This window comes from Octopus sinensis, linkage group LG6 (genome assembly GCF_006345805.1).
Source record: "Octopus sinensis linkage group LG6, ASM634580v1, whole genome shotgun sequence".
NCBI classification, from domain to species: Eukaryota; Metazoa; Mollusca; class Cephalopoda; order Octopoda; family Octopodidae; genus Octopus; species Octopus sinensis.
The window spans coordinates 96,046,443-96,068,027 of NC_043002.1; the positions used below are offsets into that span (position 1 = coordinate 96,046,443).

Consider the following 21,585-nt stretch of genomic DNA (forward strand, 5'->3'; position numbering starts at 1 on the left):
ACGTTTCTGCCAGCTCGCCGTCCATTCAATAAATATTATAAGACCCAGGGCTGGATTTTTACCTGGAGGTGGTGGGGGGAATATAATGCTGTTAAGACGGCTCTACTATAGTGGAAAGAATTACTTTTGCTTTACAATTTTGTAATCAAAGTCTGTCAGTTATCAGGCCGTAGGATTCCGAAATCCGCCGAAACTACACTTGATTATATATAGACTTTAGATGAGTTGTAGTGCACCTGAGCACTGTACACAATTATTATTATTATTAAAGACATCCGTACATAATACTATATAATACTACTTTAAGATAAAACAAGTTAACTGTGACTATGCATTTATACAAGTTACAATGACTCAACGATAGTGCGAAAGTTGAAATAAAATCATATTATGTGTTAACGGAATTAAATCCGAGTACTGGCTCGATTTGTGATCGAAATAGAAATAAACACTTGGAGTAATTAATTACTAATTAGGTACACTAAGACTCAAATTACGTGAAACTCTCTCTCTCTCTCTCACTTTCCCTCTATCTCTTTCCGTCTTTCTTTTTTTATTTTAGAGTTATCTACCTTTAGTCAACAGTTCTTAATTGGTGTTGGAATACTTCACAAGTCGTCAACATGGCTCAGGAAATTCTCGTGAATGGATATGATGAATATGTAGCAACAGCTGATCAAAACAAAGGCAAAACAATATTTGCTTTATTTACAGGAAGTAAAGACTCTAGTGGCCAAAGCTGGTGTCCCGACTGTGTCAAAGGTATCAAATTCTTATAATTTTGGATTTTAGATCGTCCTTTTCATTGTTTCCTGTAGGCGAACTGGCAGAAACGTTAGCAAGTTTTCTTTGAAACCGAGCTCGTGGTGCAGTTTCAATCCCCCATCAGAGTTATTTCGCACTCTGTTCATCACTTCCTTTGTAAACGATATGCTTACTCAACAGTCTTTCATTCCGTCTTGCTTTAAATAGTTCACGCTTCATGCTTCTGTCAAAGCTTGTTGTAAAGTAACATTTTCTTTGTTAAGCTAACGGTTAATTATATGAACTTCGAAGGCGGCGAGCTGGCAGAAACGTTAGCACGCCGGGCGAAATGCGTAGCCGTATTTCGTCTGCCGTTACGTTCTGAGTTCAAATTTGCCTTTTCATCCTTTCGGGGTCGATAAATTAAGTACCAGTTACGCACTGGGATCGATGTAATCGACTTAATCCGTGTGTCTGCCCCTTGTGGGTAGTAAAGAAATAGGTTAATTATATGAACTTCGAACCCAAACATGAGACATATATAAGGACTTTGTATGCGCTCTCTCTGTATGTATGTGTATATATATATATATATAAAATCTTGTTTTTCTGACATGCTAATATATCGTTTCATTTCTTAACTTTAACTCACATCACTTTATGGGTGGTACAGGGGAGGAAAGTCAGTATAATCGACTGTACCTTTTTTTATCATCGTTACTATTTTATACCATGTTGTACTGCACATCGTACCATCCTTGGGTGTTTCTATTAACATACTAGCCTGTTGCCAGCCTTTCAGTTTCTGGAGGTCTCCAGAACTTTGTGCAGCGCAACACAGAGAGAGAGAGAATTCATTACACACACACACTCTTCAACAACATGTGACATCGTGCTTGGTGGAGCATCGTTCTGATATTTAATGTCTCATACCAGCATTAAAGTCTTGAAAACTTAAAAGCAAAAATCAACTTCAGCGGCATTTGAACGTGGAGTGCAGTGTAATGTAATGGTGATTAACTTTTTGTTGTTGTTGTTACTTTACTTTTCCAATGCAATTAATTGATTCAATTTGAAGATAGGAAATGCGAAGAAACTTGTTATGGATGAACTCTTCTTCCTTGTTCGATCCACACACATGTAATAGAAATACAGAATCGTTACCAACCCGGCTGAAACCGGCTCTGGCTCTTTAGAATAAATGTCTTCCTATCACTAGCTGAATGATAGCTAAGTCATTTTAGTAAATTTTTTGTTATATTTCAAGTAATTGAAAGAAACAGAGTATCTCAAAATAAATACAGTAACGAAAGGGTAAAAGTTGCCTCTTAGAAGTTAGGGTTAGAATGCTTATGTGACAAGTTATTTATTGCTGTTGAAAGTTAATGGTCACTAACTTTCATCATCATCGCTTTACTCCTGCTTTCAATGCTGGCTTGGATTGGACAATACATATCTGAAGATGCTGCCTTCCTTGACAGATTAAATCTTGCTCTCTTCTATTCTTTTTTTATTTTGCTGTGTTTCCTACGGCTTGCTAACAGTACAAGACTGATGGATTCTCTCAACCCTACATATTCTCCATATATTTTTGGTAATCATTTTACAAAGTGTACTGCATGCATTTTATTGTGCGACAGCTCTTGTGAGTTTACCTTTTCCCTCGCCAGGAAAATGTTGTCACTACTTAACGTCTCCATGCTTACTAAGAAGCAATGTAACAGAGTGGGTAGAAGAAAGAAGGCACGCTATATTAAGTCCTTATTGTTCATCAGTAGTTTTAACAAATCAGTCAATAATATATTCTCCATTATTCACGATTTCTTGCCAACGTTCCACTAGCTTGTCGATGCCTTGACGGTAGAAATCATCTCGAAGAATTCATCGTGTCATGTTTTCAGCTCCACGTCGTTATTGAAGGTAACGCCTTGCAGACTGTTGGAAAGTGACCGAAAAAGATGATAGTCTAAAGGTGCTATATCAGGAAAATATGGTGGGTGCGGTGGAACTTCGCAACCGAGCTCTTGGATAGCATTTTTGGTCAAATTAACAATGTCGGGAGCGAGCGTTGACGAATAGAAGAAACACGTCGTGTTGCCGGTTGAGTCCTTACAGCTGGATTGCTCATCGAGTGAAATTTATGGTGATTGTATCATGAGACCATCTCATGTGCTGGGTCATTTCCCATGTGGATTCACGCTGATCCTCGTGAATGGGCTCATTTCATTGATTCTCATTAAACGAAAGAGGTTGGCTGGAATGCGGAGAGTCTGTAAGGTCGAATTTCCCCCTCCTTAAATGTGTAAGTCATGCCAGTACAAGAAATGAAGCCAGTATGCTCCGATGGATGTGTAATGTCGGTGTTCATACTCGACAGAGTGTAAGTACCTTGAGAGAAAAGTTGGACCTAAGAAGCATCAGTTGTGGTGTACAATTGAGACGTTTGTGCTGGTGTGGTCATGTGGCGAGAATGGATGAAGATAGTTGTGTCAAAAAGTGCCACACCCTGGCGGTTGAGGGAACCTGTGGAAGAGGTAGACCCAGGAAAACCTGGGACGAGGTAGTGAAGCACGACCTTCGAACTTTAGGTCTCACCGAGGAAATGACTAGAGACCAAGACCTTTGGAAGTATGCTGTGTGTGAGAAGACCCGGCAGGACAAGTGAGACCATAACCCGTGGCCTCTACCTGAGATGTAGCCAGTCCACTTATGCATACCTTTCCTTCTTGGGACACAAAACTCTACTTGTGAAGACCTGTTGAGGCAAGTGAGAATCAAAATCAAAATCGATCAACATCAATGGAAATTGTAGCTGTGATACCAGGGCCGGTGGCACGTAAGAGAACCATCCGAACGTAGCTGTTGCCAATGCCGCCTCGACTGGCCTCCGTGCCAGTGGCATGTAAAAAGCACCATCCAATCGTGGCCGTTGCCAGCCTCGCCTGGCCTCCATGCCGGTGGCTCGTAAAAGGCACCATCTGATCGTGGCCGTTTGCCAGCTTCGTCCGACACCTGTGCCGGTGGCACGTAAGAAGCACCCACTACACTCACGGAGTGGTTGGTGTTAGGAAGGGCATCCAGCCGTAGAAACACTGGCAGATCAGACTGGGCCTGGTGCAGCCTTCTGGCTTCCCAGACCCCAGTTGAACCGTCCAACCCATGCTAGCATGGAAAGCGGACGCTAAACAATGATGATTTCCGTGCAGTTCTTTCAGTAATAGCACCTTTTCTGCAATGCGTGCGTGTGTGCGATAGTAGTCTCTTATAGTCCGAGAAAGACGGTTCTAGAATTTTCTGCTGAATAACCTACACAACTGATTTGTTTGTACTGACCCAATGTGTAGTGTGATGGAGGAAAAGAACAACAGAAAAAGAAGCAATGAAAGAAAGAAGTACAAAAGGCTTTACCTTGGCGAAATCAGCGGTCATTCTCACGAATTCAACACATCTTGTCGCTCTGCACTCTTTGCTGACCACATGTGCTTCCTGACCCGCACGTACTTCCTGCCCACGCATGCTCCTTTCACTCTTCTGCCGGCGTGCTCTTCCTCTGCCCCGTGTTGCATTGATGCAGTTCACGGATGCCTCCACTCGCACCTGAATATTGCCCTGTGTGACACCGACTCCTCAGCCTGTCCTGACCTGGGCAACATATTGTACCAAAATACGACCTCGATTGGTGAAATGTGGCCCCTCTCTGCCATGGTCTTGATGGTACGATGATGCCTTTCCACATAGCCAGTATGCCGCCCTGAAGAAGCGTTTGACCTTCCATCCATCAAGCATTTCTTTCAGGACCTCCAAACGAAATGCAGTGCCATTATCCAGAAGCAGTTCATCCACATGGTTCTGGGTTCAGTCCTGCATGGCACCTTGGGCAAGTTTCTTCTACTGTAGCATCAGGCCAACTAAAGCCTTGTGAATGGATTTGGTAGACAGAAACTGAAAGAAGCCTGTCATGTGTGTGTGTATTTGTGTATCTGTGTTTTCCCTCAAACATCGTTTGACAACTGATGTTGGTGTGTTTATGTCACCATAACTTAGTTCAGCAAAAGAGGCTGATAGAATAAATACTAGGCTTACAAAGAATAAGTCCTGGGATTGATTTGTTTGACTAAAATGGCAATACTCCAGCATGGCTGCAGTCAAATGGCTGAAACAAGTAAAACAATATATGTGTGTGTGTAGTTCTATATTTAAGAGATGAGGAATTATTTACATTATTTACATTTGACATATATTTGTTCTCATCTTATTTTTGTTAACACAACATTTTGGCTAATATACTCTCCAGCCTTCATCAGGTGTCTTGGGGAAATTTCAAACCTGGGTTCTCATTCTTAAGGTATTTTTCGATGTTGTTGTTGTTGTTATCATTATTATAATTATTATTATTATTCAGGTCACTGACTGGAATCGAACTCGGAATCTTGGGGTTAGTAGCCCACGCTCTTAACCACTGCACCATATGCCCACGGGCATACTAACCCCAAGATTCCGAGTTCAATTCCAAGCAGTGACCTGAATAATAATAATAATAATAATAACATGGAAAAATACCTTAGGAATGAGAACCCAGGTTCGAAATTTCCCCAAGACACCCGATGAAGGCTGGAGGGTATATCAGCTGAAACGTGTTAACAACAAACAAGATGAGGACAAATGTCCATCAAATGTAAATAGTTTGTGTGTATCTCTTACCTTTTACTTGTTTTAGTCACTAGACTACAGCCATGCTGGGGCGCCACCTGTAGAATTTTTAGTCAAATGAATCAATACCAGTACCTTATTTTAGAGCCTGATACTTATTTTATCAATCTCTTTTGCTGGACTGCTACATTATGGAGACGTAAACACAACACCGGCTGTCAAGTAGTGTGGGAAACAAAGGCATATACATGTATATATATATTTACATGACAGGCTTCTTTTCAGTTTCCATCTACCGAATCCACTCACAAGGCTTTAGTTGCCTGAGGCTAAGATAGAAGACTTGTTTTTCGGATGTTCTGATCACATTTTGGCTTGACCTCCTGGTGACATCATTTGTTTAGCGACTGTTTTGATCTCTTGTTTTTGACTAGTAGAGGTCCAATGCTCTGATTATTTGATTTTCAGTATACACCATTTTTTTTTTTCGTCAAAGGTCTTGGTAACTTGTTTTTGTCTGATGGTCATCTAATGTTCTGGTTGGCTGATTCTCTTAAGAAACCACTGGTTTCAGACAGCTCAATGTTTATTTGGGATTCCCTTGTAGTCTGTTATATTCATTACCTTATCTATACCTATCTGCGCCTACATGTGTGCACATGCATGCATGTATAAGTATATAATGTAACTTGCTTGAAGCATGGCAATATGTATAAATGAAATGTTTTTAAATGCTTTGAGCACTGCAGGTGTAGAGTTAATCAAAACATATAAAATGATGTCAATGTATGAAAACAGATGATGATATAGTGTTATCTTATATAGATTGTTTTAATCCTATAATATTTCAGGAAAACTCCACCCTTTTTGAGTTTTTTAACATATTACATCCACTGCAACCTCTGGCTTTTCAGTGATATACATCCCTTATGTATGTCATATAGATAAATATGTTTACTGTTTTTCTGACATAGTAATAGGCTATCTCATTTAATTTCTCTATTGCCCGTGACATTCCATCATCTCATGGTCTGTAAAGTAAATACTTTTAAGTGACTACGCACATACCTCCAAAATATGTGACCTTGTACCTAGTTGATAGCAGAAAAGGTAGAGTGCTTCAGATATTTAATGAAATACTATCCCTGTCTATTCTATGTCATGTGTTCGTTAAAGCCTTAAAAGTCAAAAATTGACAGGAGTAGCTTTAAGCATGCATCAGACAATGATGAAATAGAGTAGTATAATGTAGTTTTGATCCAGCTCTCTGCTGTCTTGGTTGTCCATTTCTCTACTGCTATCGTCATTATTTACTTTTTCCTTGTAAATGAATAATTAATGAATGTTTTGTTTGCTTATTGTTTTTTAAGTTTTTTTATTGCCCACAAGGGGCTAAACATAGAGGGGACAAACAAAGACAGACAAACGGATTAAGTCGATTATATCGACCCCAGTGCGTAACTGGTACTTATTTAATCAACCCCGAAAGGATGAAAGGCAAAGTTGACCTCGGCGGAACTTGAACTCCGAATGTAACAGCAGACTAAATACCGCTAAGCGTTTCGCCTGGCGTACTAATGTTTCTGCCAGCTTGCCGCTTATTGTATTAAACTCAAAGCCACCTATAGTTTGGCAGAAACTAGAGGTAGCAAAGATGTGTCCTAAGCATTAGATTGCCATGAAATATGTTACCATATCTGAATTAGTGCTTTAAGTTTCAGTTTGCAACTTTACATTTGGTTTTTCTTGAGAGGAGATAATGCAAGTTTTTTTCTTTTATGTTGAGAAAAATTAAACAAAGTTACAGTTATGCTTTCCATATTAGACTATAATAAAAAAAAATGTGATTAGCAGTAATTGATATAATCAGATAAAACAGAATCTAGGAAAACTGGTGGTAGTCTGTATTGGCAAGACTTGTATTACTTGGGAAAAGCAACAGAAAGAGTACCGTAAATCCTCAAGTATATACGCTGAGGATTTTTAGAGGGCTGTACTTCTGAAAAACCTAAACCTTGTGTATAATATGCACCCCTTCTCTACTTGAGTTGTGCGTAATTAAGCCAGCAGCACCTAGTCAAACAAACACTTCCGCGCATCTGTCATACAATTATGGTGATGTTCTTAACTGTTATATGGGAATGTAAATATGTTTGCAAATTGTTTTTGTTACATGTTATTCTATGTTCTGAATACTTTTATTTTAATAAATGTTGCTTACTACAAGTTGTGGATGATTCTTTTATGACTTCATTGCTTTCAGGCTTAGCTCGAGGTATTTTTACACCTGACATCACAAAATGCATCTGAATAAACATTGCCAGACTGCAAATAGAGACTCAGACATTGCTTAGAAAATATTTTTCATTTTTAACCTCGTATATAGGGATTTCGACCATTAAATTTTGGGGAAAAAATGCGGATTATACTCGATTTACAGTACAGTGAAATTTCTGTTGTTTTTGGACAGTCTTTCTCCTAGGTTTAAAATGATAGGAAGCAGGGAAAAGGGAAGGCAACAGAGTTTTTGCAGCTTCTATGTTTGAGCAACTGACTGCAATTGATGGTGGGAGGTACAAAACAATGTGAGTTTGCATATGTAGACAGGAAGTAATAGGAGACAGACACTGAGAGAGGAGATGGTAAAAGAAATGAAAAGAGGAAGAGAAGTAGATGAAAGTGAGGTTTAGGAAAAAATTAAGGCAGGAAAGGAGCTGAAAGATAAAAATGGGATTGGAAAAATATTCATTTAAATTTGTCAGTACTTGTCCCAAGTTTGAATATGGAACATTGTTCCCTCTGTTTCTTGAGTCCATGATGTGCAGAGATGCCAGACACTGCTAAATGTGTAATGGAATGTCTTGTGGTGTTAAGGTGGATGGTGACCTAACTGGAGTTGCCAACTTAAGAATAGGTAAACTTTGCTTGTATCTACTATGACCCAAAGTAGAAAGTTCTTTATTTTCAATACATACCCTTAGGTCAAAAACCAGTCGATTCTATACAATGGGATCTTATGTTTAAAGAGTTTTGTTGGAAATTTGTCACTGAGATTAAGAATTGGTCATCCCTTCACTACCACCTCATCCTACATAAGACAAATAACTTTTCTTCTCTGTACTTTGCTACCTCATGCCATTGTTTCTCATCCACATATATATATTTGTTTTGTTCAACCCTAGATCAGCTCTGATTGAGCAGACCTATGACCAAATAAATGTGTTACAGCCATCTTGTCCTTTTTTTCAGGCTAGTATATCTACAATTACATCATTATGTAATATATATTTCTCTTAAGATAGCAGGGTGTGATATGAGGGATGTTTGGTTGTTATTTTTAGCTGATTACGTAGAGGTTCCCTTGTTGGTTTGATAACCATATATTGAATACAGTGGTAGACATCTCATACTTACCATTCTTATTGGGGTGTGAATGACAGATTTGGTTTTTGTAGCTACTGAAGGGAAAGAAAACACAGAAACACATGTCCTACAATCTAATGATATCATTCACATGCCAAAGATGTGTTTTCACGCATGTGCAGGATGAGAATTTTCTCTTGTGACTAGTTCTTCAGTAAAAGGTTTTCTCATGTCCAAATACATTTGAACATGTAAAGTATGATTTTACACAAAGATAGTTATATAGGCACAGTTGTAGCTATATGGTAAGAAGTTTGTTTTTTCACCACATGGCTCTAGGTTCAGTCCCACTACATGACACCTTTGGCAAATGTCTTCTACTATACCCTTAAGGCGACCAAGGCCTTGTAAGTGGATTTGGTACATGAAAACTGTAAGAAGCCCATCATATTTATTTCATTTATATGTATATATTTGTGTGTGTTTTTGTGTCATCTCACTACTGCTTGATTTGTTGGTTTGTTTATGTCCCTCTAACTAGCAGTTCAGCAAAAGAGACTGATAGAGTAAGTTAAGCTGAAAAATAAATACTGGGGTTGATTTGTTCACCTAAACCCTTCAAGGCAGTGCCCCAATGTGGATGCAGTCAAATGACTGAAACAAGTAAAAGATAAAAGTTACATTACACTATAATGACATGATTATTAAGGAAATCAAAATATCAACATACTGGGTTATAAAGAGGGTTTGCTATCAATGAACTAGCTGTTTTCTGTTGACACTCAGAAAAATTGACAAAAGAAGGCTTTATAGGTTTTAACCCTTTAACATTCAGATTTATTCAGTCAAATCTAAATACTTATTCAATCAAATTTTTTAATTACCGTGTATGAGACCGTAAATGAGATCAGGGTTTTTAATCACTCATCTTTGTCTGCTTGTCTGTGTGTTTGCAAAATTACTGAACAGATTTTCACCAAATTTGACAGAATTTGGGTGAGTGACTCAAAATTATAAACATTTGATTTGATTATCTTTAAAAAAAAATTTTTTTTAAATTGAACTTACAAATTTCCTGATAAGCAACTGGTAATTATATTTTGTTCACTTACTTTTTCATATGAATTGACCCTCATCTGCGTGTGTATAGATCATGGTGTACCTATATGCATAGACACATGTGGTACATGCATAAATACATACTTAGATATACAACTGTGTGTGTGTGTACAGTGATGGATTCGAGGGTTTCATTTATTTATGAGTTGATTTCTTAATTTCACCAGAGTATAAATACCTACAATGGTGATACTTAAAAAAAAAGAAAAATTTTTTAAAATCAAACTTACAAATTTCCCAATAAGCAAGTGGTCATATTATTTTGTTCACTTTTTTTTCATATGAATTGACTCTCATCTGCATGTGTATAGATCATGGTGTACTTATGCATGTAGACATATGTGGGTACATACATAAATGCATACATAGATAGGTGACTGTGTGTGTACAGTGATGGACTCAAGAGTTTCGTTTATTTACGAGTTGATTTTAATTTCACCAGAGTATAAATACATATAATGGTGATACTTAAAAAAAAATAATTAATTCAGTTCAATTAAAAAGCATGGGTAAGCAACACATTGTAAGCCACACTATAATTTGCAAAAAAAATTATCTGCATGCAGGGTATGCATCACCCCTCCGATATCTTTTTTTTTTTTATTAATCTTGCATTATCTCATAGCTTTGAGATATTGATGATATGTTTGTTTATTTTTAGAATGACATTGTAGGGTGGGTGTGAGAGGCTGTATCTGACCAGTTTGAACATATAACAGAATATTTGGGCCTGATATGGCTAGTTTAAATGCTAAGGGTTATAAGATATTATTGTTAGGTATGTGACACAAGAATATCCAAAAATATGGTGAAATAAGTGTTTACCAGAAGAGTAACACAATGAATGTGTATGTTTTCCTCTGTATATCCATCATTTTGAGTTATCTGTCTTATTGCTCTCCTCTTTCTGTAAGTATATTTAATGAGTTAATTAGTCTTTTTTTTTCAACTGTAAATAATATATTAATCATAATAATATATGTGAATATGCCAAATTATTGTGATTAAGGATGAGTGTACTTTAATAAATTCCACACTCAGATATTATCCAATTTCTACTCTATAGAATAGTATCTGGTAAAATAGTTATGGCAGGGTTTAAGTCTTGTTTCTTGATTAAAAATTCACCACTTCAGCAATGTGAAGAGCCAAGAGAAATGTCACCAGGTTTTCTCTCCGATTTTAATAATTCTACCTATCCATTAAAGTAAGTAAAGTAATGTAAAATATATAATAATTATGAATTTTTTAAAATCCTTACTTTTAGATGTTTCTATAGAAAAGAAACAAAATAATTACATATAATTTGAATATAATAATAGACACAGGCATGGCTGCATGGCATTTTGAGCAAGTGTCTACTACTATAGCCCCAGCCTTATGAGTGAATTTGGTAGATGGAAACTGAAAGAAGCCTGTCATATATACATTCTTTTCTTTTCCTTGTTTCAGTCATTAGCCTGCAGCCATACTGGAGCGCCACCTTGAGGAATTTTAGTCAAACTAACTGACCCCAGTACTTTTCTTTTTAAGCCTGGTATTTGTTTAAATGGTCTCTTTTGTCAAACTGCTAAGTTATGGGAATGTAAACACATTAAGTGGTGGTGGGACACACACAGACACATATACAATGGGCTTTTTATAGCTTCTTTCTGCCAAATCCACTCACAAGGCTTTGGTCAACCCAAAGCTATAGTAGAAAATACTTGTCTAAGGTGTCACACTGTGGGAGTGAAGCTTGTGGTTGGGAGGCAAGCTTCTTACCACACAGTCTCACCTGCACCTATATACATTTACACAAGTGTGTGGGTGTGTATAGATAGAAAATTTGGCCCTTAATCTGTTGCCCACTTTAATTCTGCCACATAGTACCTTGGAAGCTTTTAACAGAACCCACTCTGTATCAAGCATTCAAACCTAGTCTCTGGTTTGAAGATACTTTCCTTTCTCCTTCTGTCCTGACTAAAAAGATTAAAGAGTAAGTCTCCACATCTTTACACGAACTGCTCGAAATAACAGCTTAACCTTTCAAATTACATGCTACTGTTTTATAAGAAGAACACATTGATTAACTAGATACACTATGCCAAAAAAGATAGGATGATCACACTTGGAATGTCTTTTGCTTACAGGTCTGTTCAATTAGGGCCAACCTTGAGCTTAATCACTGCCACTGTATTTCTTTACCATTGCTGTAATCCTGCAATTATGCTAAGATTGCATGTTAATTAAAAGTGGTGAGAAAAATTATCTAGAGGTTACCTAATTGTGTTGGTGCAAGTAGATTGTGTGCATTTAGATGACACAGTTGCTCACAGATTAAGTTTTTAAACAATTTGCATTGTTTAAAGATTCTAGTTGTTCTATGAGCAATCTATGAAGCACACGCACATAATCACACATCCTGTCTGCTCAGAAGGAAATCAGCAATTATGTCAATGCGAATTTGTATTCAAAAGAAAATTGATTTTAAAATAACTCTAGAAATGGGATTATGTGGGGTGTGTTTTCTGACTGAATGTTGAATTTAAATTATGAATCCAGGCCATTTTGAATCACAAGATTTCATTTTTGTGTTGCTGTTGTTGTTGTTGTTGTTGTTGTTGCTGCTGCTTAGCCTCTGGTCAGCTCTGATTGAGCAAATATATGATCAAAGTCATTCCATATTGTTCTGTTCTATCAGAACCCTGTAGCATCCAGATTACTCTGTCAAAAACAGTGCTTATTTATTCACATTGTTTCTAGTTAATTATGTATTATCTCGTACTTTCAAAATTTAGATGTGATTGTTTACTTTTAGAATGAAATTGTAGGGTAGGTGTGAGAGGCTGAATCTGGCTAGTTTAGACAAAAACAGAATACTTGGGCCGGATATAGTGGGTTTTAATGCTAAAGGGTTAAAACAATTGTGTATTACTTGAGTGAGATTTAGCTGCTACATTAGCATATTGGGTGACCTCATAGAAGCTTCTATTCATTTTCATATAAAACAAATAGGTTAAAATGTTTTTAATAACAAACTAGAGAGAATTAAATTTTAACTCAAAACTTTTCATGTGTTGGAGTTATCTTAAATTGCAATAAAAATATTTACACTATTCTTTAATTTATTCTTCCATATTTGTTGTAGCTGATCCTGTGATAAAGCGAAACATGAAGCAACTTCCAAGTGATGCTATTTTTATTCACTGTAATGTTGGTGATCGTACATTGTAAGTTAATCTATATACTCTTATTCAATTATGTTTTAATAATTTTTATCAGAGAGATATTTATGTTGGTTTCTAATTATTAATATTACAAGGATTTATTTTTGGATATTTTTTCTCTCTTTTTGCTAGTTCTGTATACTAATTTATTTAAGTTCATTTAATGACTAAAATCTGTTATAATTTCATTTGTGTTTAATACGCATTTATTATCATCATCATGAAGTTCAGCTTGCTCAAATTTGCATGAGCCTGATTCCTATCTACCATTCCATATGATAATTCTTCTCTGTACCTCCAGTATTATCTATTAACTGATCTGAGTATTAATATTAGAGAAACATCATAGGCGGTGAGCTGGCAGAAACGTTAGCACGCCGGGCAAAATGCGTAGCTGTATTTCGTTTGCCGTTACGTTCTGAGTTCAAATTCTGCCACGGTCGACCTTGCCTTTCATCCCTTCGGGGTCGATAAATAAAGTACCAGTTTTGCACTGGGGTCGATGTAATTGACTTAATCCCTTTGTCTGTTCTTGTTTGTCCCCTCTATGTTTAGCCCCTTGTGGGCAAGAAAGAAATATATTAACTGATCTATGTATATCAACCAATGGAATACAACTCTGCTAAGGTGTCCAAAATAGGGTGTCACTAACCAGCCCCTCCTTATTTCTCTAGTAATGTTCAGTCAAGTGTACCTTCTCTCTCTAATGGTATCAGACTTTAGGAAGCTTGTTGCATAATCATTCTTTGGTGGAGTGTTCTTTTCAGGACATATTCAAAATGGCAAGAAGCATATACACATAGGTGCCATCCAGTATAAAAATATGAATTGATCAAATATAGACAATGACAAACTATCCCACAGGACTTCCTGAATGGCATACCTCACAAAAAAATTACCTTGAATTTTTTTTTAGTAGTGCAGCCTGTCTGATGATAAACCATGTGACATGTGGCTTGGTTCTTGAAAAAAGGTTGCCTTTGACTGATCTAGTATGTGACAGGTATTTTATCAAATCTAGAAGGATGAAAGGCAGAGTTGTCTTCAGAAGGATTTGAACTTAGAATATAACATCCCATAGCTAAATATCACAAAGCATTATATTCAATGCTTTAATTGTACTGCCAATTGATCACTTAAAAATGCTGAACTTTTTGGTTTACATCTTGTTTTTGAGATAATGTACTTGACTCCGTTTACTCAAGTAACAGAATACAAAAAAAAGGATAAACAGATAGCAAAGTAGTAGCATCAAACAGCCATATTGATGTGGTGATAAATATTACTTCTTTGTATAGTCACTACTTTCATCTCTTATTGAGGTTCTTCTAACTAGCTATTTTGCTTTCGTGTAAAATCAGTGATCGATGGTCGCTTATTTTTCTGTATGTGGCGAGCTGAAGTGAACCCCGTCAATTTGTAGTGGTTGGGTGTTCACGACTGAAGATGGGCACAAATAACCTGAAACTGTTCAGTCTCATGATCCCGTCATCTACTAGAAGATGATAGAGTTTCACTGCCCTACTTGCAATCAATGCAAGTTACATATAATTTGAATATAGTATTAGACACAATCATGGCTGCATGGCATCTTGAGCAGGTTTCTTCTACTATAGCCCCAGGCTAACCAAAGCCTTGTGAGTGAATTTGGTAGATGGAAACCTGTCATATGTACATTCTTTTATCCAGTAACCAGCTGGCAGAGGATCTGCTTGGGGGTAAAGCAGTAGTAACATCAAACAGCCATATTGATGTGGCAATAAACAGATAGTTTATCCATTTTCTTTGCTAACATAAGTATTTGGACATTTGCACATCATTAAAGCAAGTATTTTTACAGCTGGAGATATTACCCTTTTAACTCTTCAATGGGAAGAGAACTGTGAAATAGAAGCAGAGCTGCTTCTGCTGGACATGTTGAAGCAAGTATTTGACTGATGTACAACACTATGGAATGTTTTATGCTTCCCACTTATAACCATAGTGTTATGCCTCTATCAAAAAATTATTTTACCTACTTCAATCTGTCTGGTTGAAATAGATCCCTTCCCTTTTCACAGTTTACAGATAATATCCAGCTGTTAAAAAAGATTTCTTCAATGACATCTGTAAACAGAAATTTGTAGAGCCATCAAAACCACGAAAAGCATTCAAAAAATTAGTTTAAAATAGTGAGTAACATTTGTGTAGTTAAGAAGTACACTTTGCATCAGTATGGTTTCTAATTCAGTTCCACTGAATATCATCTTGGGTGTTTTCTGCTATAGCCCCAAGAGAACCAATGCCTTTTGTGGCTAGAAACTGTAATATGCCTGTTTTATGTGTATGTGTACAAATGTGTATGACTTGATATTTTGCAGTGGTCATGTTGACATTACAACCAGTTGCTTTGCACTTTTGAAGACCTGTGGAATAATAATAATAATAATAATAATAATAATAAAACTTCCCTCATCTGCTCACCTGAAAAATAGATGAGAGTTGGTGACAAGAAAGACATCTGGCTGTAAAATCCTATCTCAAAATCAATTCTGATCTAAACCATGCCAAGATGGTAAAACAGAAGTTAAAATATACCAAATGTATGAATGAGTATTAATAATAACTAAAGTTGAAATTCAAAAGTAAAATTTAAGAATACAGCAGTTTATCAAAAATTTTGATGTTGCCACTCTCTTCTATTCATTCTCTTGATCACATGGCCTTAAATGAGCAGAGATACTGGAGAGTAACAAGTTTTAAATCATACAGGACATAAGACAATCTCTCTAGTGTCGGTGCATGTAAAGTAGCCAGTAAAGTAGCTCACCCAGTACACACACTATGAAGTGGAAATAATGCAGGATTGAAAGGATCCTTTTGACTGACCAAGAAGATGACAACTATTCAGTTGGTGCCAGTAAAGTAATTCACCCAGTACACTCTGTAAAGTGACTGGTGATAAATTAGAAATAATGAAAGGTTGACCAAGAACATGACAACCTCTCTTGTGTTGGTGCTTTGATAAAATACTCTATAAAGTGGTTGATGTTAATAAAGGCATCCAGTCATTGAAACCTTCTGAAACTGGAACAAATAAATGAGACATGGTACTTCAACCAATATAGGAGGACAGTAACTCTGAATAAAAACTATCTTGAACCATGACAACTTGTCCAACCTATGCCAACCATGAAAAAGGATATATGACAGTAGTGGTGGTGGTAGCAGTGACAGAACAACAACTGTTGCTTTAATAGTTTTTAACATGTATATAATAATCTTCTTGTCCATTCACTCGTTACACTTTAGTTAGTTAGAGAGGTGGATGTGGAGTGAGTGAGAAGTAGGGTAAAAGTGAGAGAGAGAGGGGAAGAAATGTGATTAGAGAAGAAAGAAGAGAGGAGTATAATAATACACTAAGGCCAAATGCCTTATTGGTTAAAGAGAGAGGCAAAGAGTGAAAGTAAAAGATGGTGAGAGAAAAGTGGGAGAGAGAAATGTTAAGGACATGCTGTTGGGTGGGGAGGGAAAGGTGAAGAGAAAGAGAAATGTTAGAGGCATGAAGAAGGTTGAATTACATGGTTAAAAAGTTTGTTTAAGAGGTAGAGAGAAAGATAAAGTGTTTAGCAGAGGGAAATTTTAAAATCATATAATATATTAATTATGACTGCAAAATAAAAATAAAAATCATCCTTTCTTTCTTAAATAACTTCTCTTCATCTTTATCATTCTGTGGAATTTCCACAGGTCCTGCCAATTGAATTTAATTTTTGTAGTTAGAAAATGTTATGAGATATTATCCACAGTTTCTTCCTTAATTATTCACATCTAGTATGCATAGTTGACAATTTGTGAAGAGAAAGGGTTTTCTTTTGTCATTGAGAATCATTTTATGTAGAAAGCAGTTAATTCATTTAATTTGTACACTAGATTGTTGTTGTGTGCTTTAGAACACTCCAAACTTCAATTAACTTCTATTCATATTTCGCTGAAGTTATAAATCTCAAAAACAAATTACAGTTTTGTCTAAGATTGAAACTTTTATGGGATTTATATGTTATTAAACTTCCACACTCACTGATTCTTCGATATTGTTTAATATTTCTGTTTTTCTTTTTAACTTCCACTAGTTGGAAAGATCAGAATAATGGCTTTAGAAAAGATGCTAAACTACGTTTAACTGCTGTTCCAACTCTATTAAAATTTGGCCATGTAAGTAATACCATATTTTACAAATATTTTATTTAACTTCATTAAAAGCCTATTTCAGTTATTTATAAATTTTACCAGTTTTTAAGCATTTCTAAAATTTAACCTAATTTTCATTTGCTAGTATGTAATTCTTTGATATCATATAATGTTCTGTAGATTGTTATAGGCAATATTGTGCATTTTCAAGATAATTTAAGATGATTCAAGCTTAAATTTTCCCAGAACTTATAAGCCAAAATGATTCCCCCTCTGTTGCTTGTGTTGATCAAAAGAGGGCAAATAGTTTGATTTTTAGAAGCAAGGAGTAAATTCATGTAATTTAACCATGAGGCATTGTATTAGGGGTTTAGTCAACTCCAGTATTTATTTCAGGCTGGTAATTTTGTCAATTACTATCACAGGTGTAGTCCACAGCTACAGGTATAGCAGTGGAGTAACATAATTGTTTTCTCACTTCATGGTTCCGGGATCAGTCCTACTGCATTTCAGAATGGGCAACTGCCTTTTACTATGACCTCAGACCAACTAATGCTGTACGAGTGACTTTGGTAGCTGGAAAACCATTGTGTGTGTCTGTAGGCATGCATGAAGGTGCATGGCTCAGTGGTTAGAGTGTCGAGCTTATGATCATGAGGTTGTGAGTTCAATTCCCGGACCGGGCTGCATGTTGTATTCTTGAGCAAGACACTTTATTTCACATTGCTCCAGTTAACTCAGCTGTAGAAATGAGTTGTGACATCACTGGTGCCAAGCTGTGTCAGCCTTTGCCTTTCCCTTGGATAACATCAGTGGTGAGGAGAGGGGAGGCTGGTATGCATGGGCGACTGCTGGCCTTCCACAAACAGCCTTGCCCAGACTTGTGCCTGGGAGGGTAACTTTCTAGGTGCAATCCTATGGTCATTCATGACCGAAAGGGGTCTCCCCAATATATATATATATATATATATATATATAAGAGAGAGATCCCGCTGTGTCATAATTTAATGTCTTCCTTCTATGCTGGCTTGAGTTGCATGGTTGGAGCTGGTGAGTCAGAAAACTGCACCAAGTTCTACTGTCTGTTTTGGTACTGTTTCTTGGGCCGGATGCCCTACCTAATGCCTACCGCTTTATAAGAGTGTGCTGCATACTTTCTACACGCCATCAGCAGCAGTGAAGTCATCATGTAACTAGGAAGACAGGACCCCTCTACTGAGTGAGGACTAGTATTAAGGGAGTTGGCTTTGTGCCTGGAGATGAGAAATTATAATATGAATAGAGGGTCAGAAATAGGTATTTTGCAGGAGAGGAGAAACATGGTTACTGAGAGAAGATAGTGAAGATGTGATGGTGGGGTTACACTCAAGTTACAAGGAGGTGTGTATAAATGAGTTGGAACCAAGGATTGGGTAGAGCAAGTGAGTGGGGGGAGTAAATTTGTGAGATTGTAAAAAGGGGAGCATAAGGTGGATGAGAGAGAAAGGGGGGAATGTAGCAAGTGGACACAAATAGAGGAAGGGGTGTTAGGGGGATATATTGTGAAGAAGAGATTCAACAGGGATACATTGTGTCCAGGTAGGTTCACAAAGACACAAAGGGAGAGTGGGAGATGGAGAGTGGGTGAGTGGGATGCAGTGAGTGGTGAACCCATCTGGTGGGGATGGGGGTGTTAAAAAGATAGCTTGTTGGAGAAAGGTTTGTTAGGGACAGGTTTGTGTAGAGGGATATGGACATAAACAACAAGTCTTTGTGGTCTTGATTTTACATAGATAGATGGGTCTGCTCAAGCACAACAGATCACCGATAATCTTGCTACTTTGTCATCTCCTCAGTGAGACTCAACATCTGAAGATCATTTTTTACCACTCCATCCCATGTCTTTCTAGGTCTTCCTCTTCCACAGGTTCCCTCCAAATTTAGAAATCTGCACTTCTTTATGCAGCTGTCTTCATATATGTGCATTACATGACCATAACAGCAGTCTTTTTCCTCAACATATTTACACTTTGTTGTACATGCATACTGATATTGCACATCCTGCAAAGCATACTGGCTTCATTTCTTTCAAGCCTTTGCATGTCCTCTGCAATAACAGCCTACATTTCACTACCATGCAGCACAGTTGTTTGTACACAACTATTGTACAATTTACATTTCACTTTGACAGTGAAGCTGTTTATTATTAGTAAAAGTAATAGCTCTCTGAACTTTGCCCAGCTGCCACTAATTCTAGCATCTATACTTTCAGAGCATCCGCCTTCACTGCTAATTTGGTCTCATAAGTAATGGAAACTTTCTACTACCTAAGGATCTTCCTAAGCATTTGAAGAAATCTATTTCCTATGTGTTCTTAATGTACCTTGTTCCTGCACATGTGCCACAAACACACTACATTCTTTGTTAACCTTCTTGTCATTCCAATGCACTTCTTAATTGTCCATAGCTTGCACTGGGTACACCATATGGAATTTCCACCTACACCTTTTCTACATATCAAGTAGGGCCATTTCCCTAAAAGAATTCGTAATTTGTTTGCTTTCTTGCTTACAAATATTTTAGTCTTTGCTAAATTAACTCTAAGGCCCCTGAAATTTCTTCTAGGTCTATTATAGATTTAGCTATAAGAATAAGGTCATCAGCACTAAGGAGCTCTAAAGGGCAGTCAGTTTTAAATTCCTCTCTTACAGCCTGGAGGACTATGTTAAACAAGGAGGGGCTGAGAACTGAACCTTGATGAACTCCTACCCACACATTAGATTTGTTGCTATACTCATTGCTGACTTTCACCTCACTGATAACATCCCTGTTCATGGCTTGGATGGCTCTCACCAGCCACTCATCCACCCTTAGCTTCTGCATCAACCACCAGAGGAGGGAGTGGGGGACCCTGTGAAAGAGTTTCTCCATGTTGACAATTACCAAGTACAGTAGTTTGTTTTTGGCTAAATGCTTCTCATGCAGTTGCCTTACTAGACAGATAGCGTCAGTAATGCTTCTCTCTGACACAAAACCCGAACTGCATCTCATCTAGGTTAACATGCTCCCTAATAGATTGAACTGTTACCCTTTCTGTAACTCTTGTGACTTGATCCAGCAAACTCATACCTCCGTAAATACTTCTGTCTAAGGCATCTCCATGAATTCTGTGTCCAGTGCTGATTGGCCTAGTGGTTGTGTTATACTGAGTGATTAAGTCATCCCTCAGTTGTACACTAGTATTTAGGGAAAAAAATATGAACGAGGATTTAGTTGTTGAAGGTTGAAATGATTGGAGGGGGAATAAATTGAGAAGTGTTGAAACATGAAATACAGTGAAGACAGAGAGAAATATATCAAATAAGTTTAACTGTAACTGTTACAGAGTTAGCAGGTTTAGAAGAACAGAAACTCTTTTAATAGTGCTATAAAAGTTAGAGAAAAGAAACAACTGATCATTGAGACACTGGTTAGATGGCATCAGTAAATATACATTTGCTTATGAATCAGACAATGTTTGTGTAGTTGCAGTATAGCATGTGAGTGAAAGTAGTACAAGCAATCTCAGTTATGTGAGCAGCACTTTAGTGTGGGAAGGAGAAATAGCAGAATTTTGGAGGTACTAAGTATTATAAATAGTAGCAAATAAAGTAATTTGGGTGTGAAAGCCAAATTAAGATGGACTAAAGGATTGCACCAAAACCATAGCATGCCTACTGCAAAAAGTTAAAATTAAGCTAATTCAAGTTTCTCCTTTTCTTTTTCCTCATTCTCATCTTTGTTACTTATTTCTACATGCATACCACTTACTTTGTATATTTTCTAATTTCATTGAAAATATTGTGATATGTTTTATTTTAATTTTTAGCCTAATCAACTCAAAGAAGAACAATGTATGAACGATGACCTCATCCAAATGCTCTTTACTGAAGAATAATTCATATTCTTTCTTCTCTAAATACTCCAAAACTAATTCTTTGAAGATGAAATAAAGTTCTTTGTACTTAACTTTTTCTGAAAATTTCGTTGTGCCTTAGAATTTATCGTTGTTGTCAATTGATTGTATGAATGCATGCATTCAAAAGAACTACAACTTGGAAAATGATTTTTTTTTTACCCAAGTTATTGAATAATAAAAGTTATCTTCTGTTCTTTTTACTAACATACATAAATACATGTAGGCATGTATTTATGTATGTACTTCAGAGTGTATGTATGTTTGTATTTCCTTGTCTTTGCATTGAATAATGATGTAAATGAATGTCATTCTTTTCCAATATTCTGTAAAAACATAATGAACCATGGTGAAATATTATCTTGCTTGGAAACAGGTAAGGCTTAGTGGCAGTTG

At 36.8% G+C, this 21,585-nt stretch overlaps 1 protein-coding gene and 1 long non-coding RNA gene across 2 annotated transcripts; one reads left to right on the top strand and one right to left on the bottom strand.

Moving 5' to 3' along the window:
* Nucleotides 1-563: 563 nt before the first annotated feature.
* Nucleotides 564-21,242, top strand: LOC115213111 (thioredoxin domain-containing protein 17). The gene is made up of 4 exons (XM_029782041.2): nucleotides 564-762; nucleotides 13,007-13,088; nucleotides 17,198-17,279; nucleotides 21,103-21,242. Exons 1-4 carry the CDS (start codon nucleotides 624-626, stop codon nucleotides 21,169-21,171), a joined length of 372 nt encoding a protein of 123 aa, XP_029637901.1. The 5' UTR covers nucleotides 564-623; the 3' UTR covers nucleotides 21,172-21,242.
* On the bottom strand, nucleotides 3,026-19,363 carry LOC118764002. The gene is made up of 3 exons (XR_004999777.1): nucleotides 19,254-19,363; nucleotides 17,802-17,804; nucleotides 3,026-3,037 (listed from the first exon to the last, which is right to left on the bottom strand). It is a non-coding gene; the product is annotated as an uncharacterized LOC118764002 (long non-coding RNA).
* Nucleotides 21,243-21,585: the final 343 nt, after the last annotated feature.

What these genes read in the sequence shown, in the direction of transcription:
- LOC115213111 (XM_029782041.2), top strand. Translation starts at nt 624, where the DNA reads ATGGCTCAGGAAATTCTCGTGAATGGATATGATGAATATGTAGCAACA. An exon ending in GTGTCCCGACTGTGTCAAAG is followed by an intron (nt 763 to 13,006) that starts GTATCAAATTCT and finishes TATTTGTTGTAG; the next exon opens with CTGATCCTGTGATAAAGCGA. An exon ending in CTCTATTAAAATTTGGCCAT is followed by an intron (nt 17,280 to 21,102) that starts GTAAGTAATACC and finishes TTTAATTTTTAG; the next exon opens with CCTAATCAACTCAAAGAAGA.